The sequence below is a fragment of the Centruroides sculpturatus genome, unplaced genomic scaffold (assembly GCF_000671375.1).
Source record: "Centruroides sculpturatus isolate CEXI.00-Female unplaced genomic scaffold, Cexi_2.0 scaffold39, whole genome shotgun sequence".
In the NCBI taxonomy this organism is placed as follows: domain Eukaryota; kingdom Metazoa; phylum Arthropoda; class Arachnida; order Scorpiones; family Buthidae; genus Centruroides; species Centruroides sculpturatus.
The window spans coordinates 698,400-711,764 of record NW_019384314.1 but is presented as its reverse complement, the minus strand read 5'-3'; the positions used below and the strand labels follow the sequence as shown (position 1 = coordinate 711,764).

At 27.6% G+C, this 13,365-nt stretch overlaps 1 protein-coding gene across 2 annotated transcripts in view; it reads left to right on the top strand.

Moving 5' to 3' along the window:
* The window catches only part of LOC111622975 (QRFP-like peptide receptor), a 35,939-nt gene extending 24,468 nt beyond the window's left edge, over positions 1-11,471 (top strand). For both annotated transcript variants that reach the window (XM_023365462.1, XM_023365454.1), the window contains exons 4-7: positions 8,843-8,944; positions 10,438-10,600; positions 10,849-10,949; positions 11,397-11,471. In XM_023365462.1, coding sequence (XP_023221230.1) covers positions 8,843-8,944; positions 10,438-10,600; positions 10,849-10,937 — 354 coding nt within the window. In that variant the 3' untranslated portion in view covers positions 10,938-10,949; positions 11,397-11,471. The remainder of the gene's footprint in view (positions 1-8,842; positions 8,945-10,437; positions 10,601-10,848; positions 10,950-11,396) is intronic.
* The last annotated feature ends 1,894 nt before the right edge of the window (positions 11,472-13,365 follow it).

Here is a 13,365-nt window from a genome sequence, read left to right as displayed (position 1 = left end):
CTATCTTACATTATTATGCAATAAATATTGAATATTTTGTCAAAAAATTTGAAGATTTTTGACTTAATATCGTCAGTTACGAACTTTAATTAACGAATGTGTCAATCAAAGGATCAGAATGTGATAATCTGTTCGATCGAGTAAGAAATTCGTATCTTAATACGATAAAAATTCTACTGATTATAATTTAAAGTTTACTATAAAATGTATCCAGATTTTTTGTATGTATGAACAAAGATATTTGTTTGAAATTAATGAATTCAACTAATTAAAGAGTCTAAAAACTTAATTTTTATTTATACTGAAGATTAAGGATTAATATCTAAATATTTTTTTAATTTAAAGCTTAGTAAAATTTGTCTATCTTAATAATTTTTTTCATTCGTTCTTCATTAATAATTTCTTAGAAAATGTTCTGAAATCTTGTCATCACATTCAGTGCATTTGTTTAAAAGTTCTCTAATTTAGAATTAATATTTTTAATATTCTTGAAATATATTTTAAAAAATTCTTTTTTTTAGTCGAAAATATGTGAAAATTTCTCTTTGCATCAAGTCTAACATAGCATTATTTTTTTAAAATAAATAATACAAAAAAAGCATCTTCAAGAAACCGCGTAAGTAGTAGTTAAAAAATTATCAAACATTTTGACTGTTTTAAAATAATTGTTATATGAATTTAACCTTCATGTAAAATATAACGTATAAAATGCCTTGTCGTGGAGGGGGTAGAAACAACCATTTTCAGCAAGATAATACTCGGTTAAATACAGCTAAGATTTCTCAGTAATGTCTGTCATGTTGCCATGCATTGCTTGATCTTTAGATTTTTTACTCCTTAATTATCATATATTCCTTCCTTCTAGGCATTCTCTGATCACTCAAATCCTTCTCTTAAAGAAACTGTCGGATTGATTCATTCGTCATGATTACGGCGACTTTTTTGGGGGGTTTCGCCTCGTTAAAACACGTTAGAACATATGTTAAAACATTAAAGTATCAAATGTTTACGACTGGGAAAACTTGTCATGTCATCTCTAAAGAAGTAGATTTACTTCTTTGCAACGTCGTCACTTATTTATTTACTTGTACTAAATCTTAACGTTGTCTGAACTATTAGGATCCTGAATGCAAGTTTTATTTTTTACAATTTGTATATATATATGGATAGAAAAAAGAATAAAATAAGACTTTATTGTGATTCTGTACTTTCTAAATATGTTAATGAATAGCAAGAATATATAATGAATATATAAAAGTAATATATATTTTTAGTCGAATCCATTGAAAATAACGAAAAGAACGATCGAAGTTTCAACTAAAATAGTATTTTCTTCAAGTTTTTCAATAGAAATTTTACTTTCGACTCAAATTTCTTCTATATAATGTATCAATCCAATGCCTATTTAATTTAATTTGTAATTATATTTTAGTTTTCTACAAATTAATTAAAGCGATGTTTCTCTACTTCATAACCAAAGTAATTAATAATAGGCTAAATAATTGAAAAATATAGAAAAGATTTAATTTTTTTAATAAGAACCACATAAAATAATTGATTTTCTACTTATAAAGAGAAAGAATTTTCTCTATAATTAATAAGAAAAAAGACAAATGATGAAGAGAGTTGTGACAAGTGTATACTTAACTTATTGCTCTTACAACATTTTAGATAAAGAAGACAGAAAGAATTCGTTGATCTTAAAAACAGCATTAAATGATTGTTATTTTCCTATTTATGCACTCTTTTAAACACTTAAATGATACTTTTCGCGTGTTGAAATCCTTAATTTTCTCATTCTACTTGGAAAAAAATATATTAAAATACTTCAATATTATTTAAGCAATTATCAATAGAAATTATTCATTCAACGAAACTAGAAATTCATATTTCTACTTCTTAAACGATTGAATTTGCGATAAATTCAATTTAAATAATAAACCATTCAAACTTAATTCTTCATTTTCATAATAAGATTAGATGTTACTTTCTAAGAATTTAATATTTAAGCTGTTTTGTAAACAATTATTACGACTAAAAGACTTATTAAAGCTTTAAATGAAAGATGTTTATGGGAATAAAGACATGGCGTATAATTAATTATGAAAATTTTTATTAATTATCCTTCCGGATGGCGGATGCCGCTAGTTCGCGTATTTCGCTAAACGAATAGTCATATTTATCATTTAATTTTTATTAAAGTTTTGTCGTTTATCTTCAATGTTTTAAATTCATTTTGTATTTAATTTTCTCCATTAATTTTATTTTACTCTTAAATTTTTGTTTGGATTCTTCCATTTTTTTCCTCTTATCGAATTCCATATTTTTAATGTAAATATTTTACTTTATTCTAATGATATTTTATTATTTTTAAAATTTTAATTTAGTAAAAAAAATAAGTTTTTGTGTAATTATAAGTAGAAAATATGAATATTTCTATTATACAATATTTTAATTTGTGAAATGTTGACATAACTTGAACACCAGAGGGCAAAAGTCGGATTTAATAATATAATAATGATTTATTTTCATACTCTTATTTAATAAAATCGATCAAAAATAAATACTAATTAAAATAAATAATAGAAAAGTATTACGAACAAAATTAATAAATGTTCTTTTAAAATCATTTTTGAATCTAATAGAATTGGAAAACATTATTAATTGGATACGAAACTATCGCACAAGTATTTAATGTTACTAATTTTTGGAATTTCCCTCTGGTGGCGAAGTTAAGCAAATTTCGCCACGTGTATTGTCTGTACTTGTGACACGTGTATAAAAGCAATGATTGTAGATTAATTACACATAATTCCAAGTTGACTAATTATTTCAGGCTTTAAAAGAATGAAAGAAAATAATTTCCGAAACTTCGGGACTTGTCAACATTTTTGATTTGAAGGAAAAGTTGAGTAGAGATGAATTTTATTGAATGTGAAACGATTAACTACTTTAGTTGAAAACTAAACTTTATATTTTTGAAAATATTTAAATTTTATATGATTTGACATAAAATAAACGTCAAAATTTCATCTCGAATACTCGAAGAAAACTCATAAAACTTTCACAATGTTTCTTACCAAACATTATTTTCCAGATGAATTCTTCGAAAGTTCTTTACGTTGAAAAATCACGATTTAAAGCCATTTTCTGCAAAACGATATGGTTTTATTTCTGCAAACTTAATAATAAATAATGCAGCAGATATAATTGAAATTGTTTCTTTATGGATCGAAGTTGTTATTAAATTTTACAGCATAATCCAATGTTAATTTTCTACGGATTTTCGTTCCCATTCAAACTAAATTAATTAAATCGAATTAATTATATGTATTGAATTTGTGCTCGAATGTGTCGAAATAATTTAACATGTGTCTTATTCTCTCAAATGTGTATCAAGATATCATCTTTAGTGGGGCATCAAGTATTAGATTCACGTGTAAAATTTTCTATGGTTAGATCTAAAAGATTAAGAGTTGGCTTATCTCTTTACTCTCCTTGAATATCTATCTGAATCTTTAGAATTTTCTTTTTTAAGAAGCAATTTTGAATAATTCTTGGCTGCAGAATTTTAAGATCTAATAAAGAAATCCAAAAATATTATGAACGTTTCAATTTTTAAGAAAATTTACTATTAATTTATTGATATTCGTTTTGAAGACGATATTGTAAAGAAAACTGGTGCCATTTTAATCGTAAATTCTCTTTTACTAAAACTTGTGCCAACGAATTCTACGGAAGTTAATCGATTTTACATTATTTCTATTTGGTTGAAGTTCTAGATATAAAAGCCATTTACAATTGTTTAGAATTGTCAATAAATTTCTTACATTTTGCATTCTAAATCATTCGACATGGCATTTATTAAATTGTATCGATTTTCTTTACAAAAAAAGTCATGATAATTTATCTAAAAATAAATTATTTTAAAATGTTATTCTAGAATATATCGAGTATTCGTGGATAAGAAGAATAAAACCTCATTTAATCTTCAACTCTCTAGTTACATTTCTTTATTTGAATAGTTGGGCTGTCTGCCTGACTTAATTTATAACATGCAAAACTAGTTTATTTAACAATAAATTTGTCAAAGATAATTCTCGTGAGACTACATATCACTTTATGAGAGAGATTAAATTAAATATTTCGTACCAAACATCATTACTATATTTGATCTTTGTTATCATTTTTCTAGATAAGTATCTGAATTAATGATAAATATTATTTATAACTTGTTAAAGGAACCATTATTTTATTTATTATATTAGAATTTTTGGAAATTTAGTTTCTAATTGTTGAACAGAACAGAAAAAAGTTTTGTTTTTTTTAGTTATTTTTTTTTTCAATGTAGCACTTAATGCCGAAGTTTAAAGGGTTGCTTGTGATTTCGTCACAATCAACGTCTCAATTATCACTTAAAAGAGTTTAAGTTGAATCATATAGTTTAATCTCATTCTCCTTTTAGTATGTAAAGGGTCATTGTTAAACAAAGGAACAATGAGAGGTAGGAATATTTGAATGGGATCGACCTCGATTCGTGACTGAATTCAATAAGGAACATTGTTATGGTTAAATTAGAAAATTTTGAGATAATCTTCGTGAATATGACGTTACGCTGATGTAATATCCACGTGCTCACATTATACTAACTAATTTTTAATGAAGAGGAATGATAATTCTTATCCAGTCATGATCTTTTCAGATAATTTCTGAGTTTTACAATGAGCAAACCCAATAGAACACATAATAAACGACAAAAGATAAAGATTCTTTTGATACAGAATCACAATTAATAAAGAAGTAGTCATTTTATATGACGTCTCCCAATAATATCGATAGTTCTAAATTTATACATGATATTACATCAAGCTATTGTATTTATAAAATTGTCGTCATACATACAAAATTTTAAATCGTCTAAATGATACCTAATGTATCTTATACTAAAAGTGACAATTGAACAATTTTTATACTGTAATTGGATTTGCATTGTCTTAGCTATTATGGAAATGGTATTATTCCTTCTTTAAACGTATTATATTGAATACGAAGATAGTGTTTTTCTTCTCTAATAAATCTACCGCGATCTTATTTAAATTTTTCTAACGTATTTGAGTAAAGGAAAAGTTTCAGGAGAGATTTTGTAGCGAAATCTATATCTATCCACGTGACAGACTTACGATAATGCCACACGTCAGATAAATGTTTCATGTGTTTAGCTGACAAATTCAGGATTTGTTCCGGATCGGAAAATAAATTCTCCAACAAATTATTCGTTTAATCTCTACTAAAATTTTATTTCTTATTGGGAATCTTCTTTTATGTATATAATGCTAATTTATACAATTGTTTCCATGTTTAATTCTCGTTAATTGAGTCAATCTCTACTTCTTGACTGTTTATATTTAATTCGTTGAAAGAGGTTTAAATCATACGCAAGAGTAATTTGTTCAATTCTAACATTATAATGAAATTAGCATTATAGTAAGGGTATCGATTGAAAGAAGATTCGAGCGTGTGGAAATCGAACTTGGAATCTTTTGGTTTTATAGGAAGAACGAGGCCTTTCAGTTCCTAAATTAAATTCTTCATTGTGAATAGTGTGCAAGTTGGCATTCTTCTTTCAATCAATGCTCTTAACGTAGCTCTATCTCCTCAACCCGTGGGTAAGTAGACAGCATGTTAGTTTCCTAACATTTTCCTTTTCGTACCCAGCTTTTTGATCAATAAAAAGAGATATTTTCTTTGACAACATCCAAATATCAATCTAGGGAAAACTAGGAAGAATTAACATGGTTAACATTATTGTGACATAAAAAATACAGTCAACCCCCTATAACACTGTTGATAATTCCGTTTTATAAGAATTCCGTGTTGTACGAGTCACTTAGATTTTACAAATACGTGTGCCGGGCTGTGAACGGCTCACGTATTTGTAAAATCTAAGTGACTCGTACAACACGGAATTCTTATAAAACGGAATTATCAACAGTGTTATAGGGGGGTCGATTGTACATTTCTTTACATATTGATCAAAATGTCTAAAAAATTCAGAACAAAACTCTTCTGAAATTCTCGTATTTTCTATAATAAAAATTAAACTGATTGAATTTCTTTTGTTCGGTTGATAACGCAAAGTTAAACAATACTGGATTGTGTAGATATACAATTTTCTTTTATTGCAATGTATGAATAACTTTTAATGTACTTTTTTATGTTGTAATCAATGTTAGTTATTATATGATAAATATAACCTTTAATAACAGCTTAGAAGTTGTAAGTTCTACATAAAAATCTTTAGAATCTACTCCTTTTTTTACAATCTTCGCCACATTAATTTCAAGATAATTTTCAAAAATTTGCAAAGTATTTCAATCTTTTTTTTTCAAAAAAATTTTTTTAAAGGTAGAATTATCTGGTGTTTATTTTCCTGACAGCTTTAACGGTTTAATATATATTTTCCTTAATGATTAATTAGTCACTTCTATCGCGTCAAAAAATCGAAGCGTGTCGTATAGAGTAACTAATGATTTATGGGTATCGCCTGCAGTCTTTACATATATAACTTAGTCAAACAATGTTATTCAATTTTAGCATCAATCTGTCTATACTTTCATTAAAAAAAATAAACTTTTTAGCATCAAAATTTCACTTTTTATTCTTGATTTTACTTCTGAGATAATTGGGGCAAACCCCTATTATATTGGAGAATATGTTAAGAATGTATTAATAATAAAAAAATAGCATTGTATTGTCTTCGTCTCCATCTGTATTTGTCAGTTAATTTCTTTACTTTTTAAAAAAATCGTACCTAAGATAATGAAGTACAATAGATACTCGAAAACGACCCAACTAAGAGAAAGCAATGGAAGATTCAGCAACACCATTTTGTCGTAATTTTTAAAAAAACATTTTATTAATTTATTTGCTCTGGAGCTGTAAAAATTATATATAGTTTTCTTCTCCATTTTATAAATCAAAATTCTAAATAAAGAAAGATAACAGAACTGAAAAAAATATATCGAAAATCGTTTAGATTGTGAGTGATGATTTCTAATTTTGAACAGTATTGCTTCTTTGTTAATAAAGAAATTACCAAGTTGTAAATTATTACAGTAAAGTGTACAATGCATCAAAGACTTATTAAGATTGTAATAAAGGGCAGAAAAAGCTCAAAGGTGTCATTTAGAGGTTTAATTCTGCTAATGACTTTCGTATTTTCCAAATGCTGGACTTAACAATACGCTATTAAAAGAAGAGAAAGAAACCTGTTAAAGACAAAAGAAAAACAAAAAACAATTAGGTAATGTGGTAATTTACGATTTAATTGACGCTTTTGTCTTGGTAATTGCTTCTTTACGTTACGAGTGGATGCTTTTCTCCTTTGTCTTAAAGTACCACGTTTTCTTCAATCGAAATGAAAAAGTTTGTTTAAATTCGTTATAAAAACTTTCCAATTTTGTTAAGGGATTAATTTTTTTTTATCGAATTTTTCATCATTAATTTGTTCGAAAAGTTTAATGAACGTTGTGTGACAGACACGGGCCCTATACAATCTTAATGTTTAATCTTCCGTTACTCGTGTAACTGGAGTACCCTCTTGGTATTTGATAGATTAGATGATCAAATAATTTGACAAAAATCAAGCAAAATTAATTTTAAATAATACTTTTTCCTTCTTTCCTTCAAGATCGATTTATAAATTCTTTTTGGCATCGAATTGCCATGCAATTTGTATTACCATTCAGATGGAATTATCTTTTTCAGTTGTATTGCTTTCTATCTGCATATACATCTCTTGGAATGTTTATCAAAGATCTTCTATGAGATTTATATGGACTGCAATAATGCAAGGTGTCCAGACAATAATATAAATCAAAAGCACTTTCAAAATTTAAAATCATAAACTAGAAATCTTGGAATCGTAGTTTACAGAAGTGTTATTCTCTGTTCTTCGTAGGATACGAGAGTTACTTATAATTTCTCGTTTCGAAAGGAAGTTTAGATGTTTTATTTGTCTTTCGTGTTATTAAACTCTTAATGAATATCAAAGCGCATATTTAAAACTAACAAGATTTTCAATATAATGAAAATAAAACAATATTAAATAGGCAATAGGTAAAAAAAAACAGAATAGTCGTAATTCTGACTATTCTATTTTTCTTAATATATAAAGATTAGTATTTTTCTGGTATCAAGACATATAAACATTTATCGATTTAGATTCTCGGTCTGTGAAGAACACAATATATAAATCATTCCTATCTTGGTAGTAAATCGAAGTCCGCTTAGTTACTTTTGCCACCTCTTCCGAGCTTCTTTTATAAGGTTTTCCTTCTGTAAAGTATGCTTATTTCTAATCTGTTAATGTTCCTTACGTCTAATTGTTTATTTATGTTCTAATTATGCTTCTTTTACATCATTTTTCTTTCCTTGTCCGCGTGTTTCCACTCAGCTCTTCTACTCTTTCATCCTCATTTTTTCTATTAAATTTCATCATTTTCTGTTTCTCTTGGTTTTCCTTCTTCTTTTTATGTTAATTGCTCTTTATTGGATCTTTTAAAGGAGTTTACACGAATTACTTTCGTTTGTATATCAATTGAGTTTAATTAAAGTAAAAATCAGTTCGGTAATGTTTGAGACAACGGAATTGAAATGTTACAGACAATTAATTGCATAATTGTTTTAGACAGAAATTTATAAAGCCTATTTTAAAATATTTAAAAAATAATAATCGAATAAAATTCGGTATATAAATATTTATCGTGCTTTTAAATATAGAAATTTTTAAGATATTGATAATATAATTTTAATTATCTTTGTTTTTATAAATGCTTTTCAGGTGATCAAAATGGTTTGTGTAGTTCTAGCGGTGTTCGTTCTCTGTTGGATGCCTCTCCAAATCATTGTCCTCTACTCTCAATTTGGACATAAAGATGCTCCTGTAAGTTCCCCTTATTTCCTTTTAAATATATTATATCTGTTTACATGTAAATTAATGTTTAAAAAAATGTTTTGTTTTCTTATTTTTTTATGTTTATATAGATAAATTAGTAATTTTTAGTGTCTATTTTTTAATTTTACGTGTTTCCCAGAGAAGCAGAACTCGTTGACGAAGAAATGCATTTTCTTTATACAGTCTTACTTATTTATCTATCATATTTTTTTAATGTTTAACCTCAAAAAAATTATTCTATCTTCTCTTCTTCCAGAAATTTTCTTCTGGAAACTTTCTTGAATGAAATAAAAAAAAGTTATCTAGGAATTGCCACATAAGCGCATGATGTATAGTGTAGATGATGCATAGGACAACTTCGTGTTGGGATGTAATAAAGAAACGTCACAGGTCCGAAAAACAAAAACACGTTAGCTACCTTTTTTTTGTGTGTCTTCTCGCAATTGTAAGTTGTCAACGACGGTTGGAGAACGGAAGATACAGTATTTCTCTCGTGGGATGAACGGGAGACGACAGTAGCGTGACGTTTTCGTTTTTTTGTCAGATTGTGGCGAGTGGTCGGTTCGATAAGGAAACAAACCGGGATTTACTCGATCTTCTCCTCTTGTGATCGATGTCCCTCGTTGTCCTGTTGGCGAAGTTCGATCGATGAAACATTTTCTAATTATCCATTGCTCCTCTCCTCTTGAATGACGTTTTAAAATCTATTATTTTAACATTTTCTTGTCTTGCATTGCATAACATTATTGTTAAATGTTATACATTTTCAAAGAGGAATGTCGAAAACTTGATCGTAGATACTCACACATCCTTCAAATATCTTTAAAAACAATTTATAATTAACATAATATTTTAATGTACAATGTATAAAGAATAATTTAAGTAATATTATTCTTATTCCTACTTGCAATTATTTATCTTCTCCAATTATTTAATAAATCATCCATTGAAATACTTAATCTACGTCATATCATTTGTCTTCATAACGTTAAAAAGAGTCTTGACCTTGTTAAAAGGTCAATTTATTCGTTCTTAATTCGAACAATTTTTTGAATAAATAATAATACTTTTTCGTTTTTTAAATTTACTTTTAATTATTTTAATACTTACTTACAGCTCTTATAATAGGAAATAACAGTAACAATTTGTAAATTAACAAAATACTATTTATAATAATAAATTATGGAAGCGATATTAAAAATGTTTGCGTAAATTTCACATTTTTAATATTTAAGAATAATTTCTTCTCTCAAATTTGCATATTTTGGTATTATAGCTTTAAAAACCGTGTATAACGCGCAATTAGTTGACATTTTTATTTTTTTGGTACGTGGCGCCATCTGAATTCGAATATTGTAATTATTATCTCATAATCCCAAATTTTTATCACATGTTTTTTTTTCCATTTAAATTTAATAAAAATCATCTTAAAAAAAGAAACTTGTGCATAATTTTTAGGAATAAATTCTTTTGTTTTTCAGCTTCCGGAATGGTTTTTGAATTTCAATTATTTCGCTACTTTTGCGGCCTATTCCAATAGTGCACTCAATCCAATTATTTATGGTGGTTTCAACAATAACTTTCGACAAGCTTTCCTCAAATTATTAAAGTGTAGTTATAGGAGGAGAACCTTCGAGAGACCTCGTAAGTATCATATTAATTATGGCCCGTAAATTTCTTCTTCTTTCCCACATTTCACATCTCTTCTAAATTTTAGAAATTCTCTAAAATACCATCAACGAATACCGAAAAAAATACATACATATTTATTTATTTATTTATTGTTTATTTTAAAGTATTAGAAATAAATATATTGTTTTTTTTTTTTTAAGTCCTCGAAGTCCAAATTAGAATTATTTTGTTTACTAATAATTTGCATATTTTTCCGACAGGATCGGCCACTCAGAGATCTACAACTTCTTTATTATTCTGGAAATTCTCTAAAAATAAAACCGTCTCCACCTTTCGTTTATCGTCCTAGAGGACATCGATAGTAGGTTTTTTTTTTTTAATTTAATTTCTTTCTTTCTAATTTATTTTAATGTTTTTATGTTTTAGTTCCTAATTCGTCCACAAAAATTCTTAAATTTTTCTTTAATTTTTCTGTTGAGTGGGCAGAAATTTCAAACAAAATAGTTACCAATTTAAATAAAAAAAAAAGTATTATTTATTACTCTGCGGTTGCACCGTATACTCGATCGCCATCTTTGATACGATGCAGTATGGAGAGGCGGAACATTTTGTCGCAAAGTTATATGCTTATTATTTAATTCTATTGTTTGATTAATGGATTAACTTTTTTCGTGTGAGCTTTTATTTTTAATTATAGTTTACGGGAAGGGGTATAGTTTGTTTGGAGATAGATTTTACGTTGATGGTTGAGTCAGTAGCGTAATAAGAGAAAATGGTGTTGTAAGTTCACACGTTTCTTTTCCTCTAGAGGGTTCACGTATGACCTTCAGCACGGCCGTGACGTGGAGCTCTTCTCACGGAAGGAACAAGACGAACGACGGAGTCAAAGAAACAGAACTCAAGTCGCCCCTCAATGGAAACAAACTTCCGTTTTCACAAGTGAATGAGATCAAACTCTCGGCTATTTGACCTTGTGACCTTCTCTCTGCTCTCTCTTGTCCCCGCTCTTCATGAGGATTTCTTCTAAAAGTAATCCGACCATGCATTCTTGTTTCGAAGAAGGCGAATCTGTTTTTTGCATAGAGAAACGCCACAAACAGCCGTCGACATCGCGAAAAACTGATGTATATAATAAGCTGTGTTATATATTGTTATTGTAATACAGAATCTCGTTTGTTAAATAACAAACGAGATTCTGTATGTTCTAACTTGTTCCTTGAAACAGTTCGAGGTTCGACCGTTTTGACATCATCAAATATTGAATTCTACTAACCTACTAAGTTCTTCCTGAGTCCAAAGTATTTCTCATGTTGAAACATACTTTTTTCAAAAAATAACTTGTCTATTGGGTTACTATTTAATTGAAGACATTGTTAGATATAGGAAGTAATACGGAATTCCATACAAAGGCAGAATGAAGGACGACATTCTGTTCATTCAGTGACATCATCATCCTTCCTTTTAAGTGTGACGTTGCAGAAACGAAACAGGAAGTATATATCAATTCGTGGCTTTTTCGATACGAAATTTGGCTTTTTATATATTTTAAACTTCCTGTTTTTCAATCGAAAAATGTAATTTTTGTGAACAATTAAGGATGATGAGTAATTTTCATTATACAAGATTCTCCCACATAACGCATCATTACACACAGCACATATATAAACACAGTTATTCCATTATATTTGTTTCATTCCTGTGCCAATTCGTGCATGAACGTAGGAAACGCTTAGAAAGAATCATTTGAAATTCCAAAAATAGCAAAAATTCAAGCTGAAGAGAACTTTTTTAACGTTTCTGTAGCATCATCAAATATAGCGATTCTCTTCCTGACATCACAAAGGAATCAAAGACGAAACAACACAATCGTTTCCTTTGACATTTTTTTAAGACCAAAATTAATTTTTCATATTAAATATATCAGAATAAGTATAACCAGTTTGAAAGGTTATTCAGTAAACTGTATAAATGTTCTCACCCCCTTTCGAAGTGGGGCAGTTTAACGGGTTTTAATGTATCCTAAATCTACAAACTAGACTAAAACATTTGAACTTCGAACTCGTTCTCCTATCAGAAAGGTTAAAAGTTAGAACTGAAAGGTAGAAAAGGTGTACTTTTGAGCTTATCTGTCAACATCTCTTCTATCCTGGATCGATGTATATTCGAATATTTATGAATAAAAACTATATGTATATTATTTTAACCACGTATTCGATTATTTATTCTAAATTTTAAGCTGAATACGCTATATAATTTTTACTTTACTCCCTAATAATGAGATAATTCTTGTGAAAATAAGGTAATTATATATCTTTAATCAATTAAACATTACACGTTAATAAAAGCATACATTTAAATTATAATAAAAGGGAGGCAATAAAACACGCAAAATAAAAAAAAAGTAGGCGAAAAGAATTAGGTCTGTATGTTTCAAGGTTAAAGATCAAAGGTCAAATATAGATTAATTAACTTTACTTAGAAAAGTTGTATAAATATTAAATATTTAACATAATATCGTTACGTAAGAAAATTCACGGACTTATAATTATTTATTCATTATTATTTATGAAATATTTATCAATATATATTAATAAAAAATGAAGTAATGTTCATGACGATTTTAGAGACATAAGAAAACTAAAGATAAATATTTTCATATTAAAAATCAAACGAATAATATAATAAAATGTATATAGGAACCTACTTTATGATTGTTGTATTATTCGAACTGTACATCCGACCCAATTAAATATACACTATTTTTTGTCTAGTGTTGT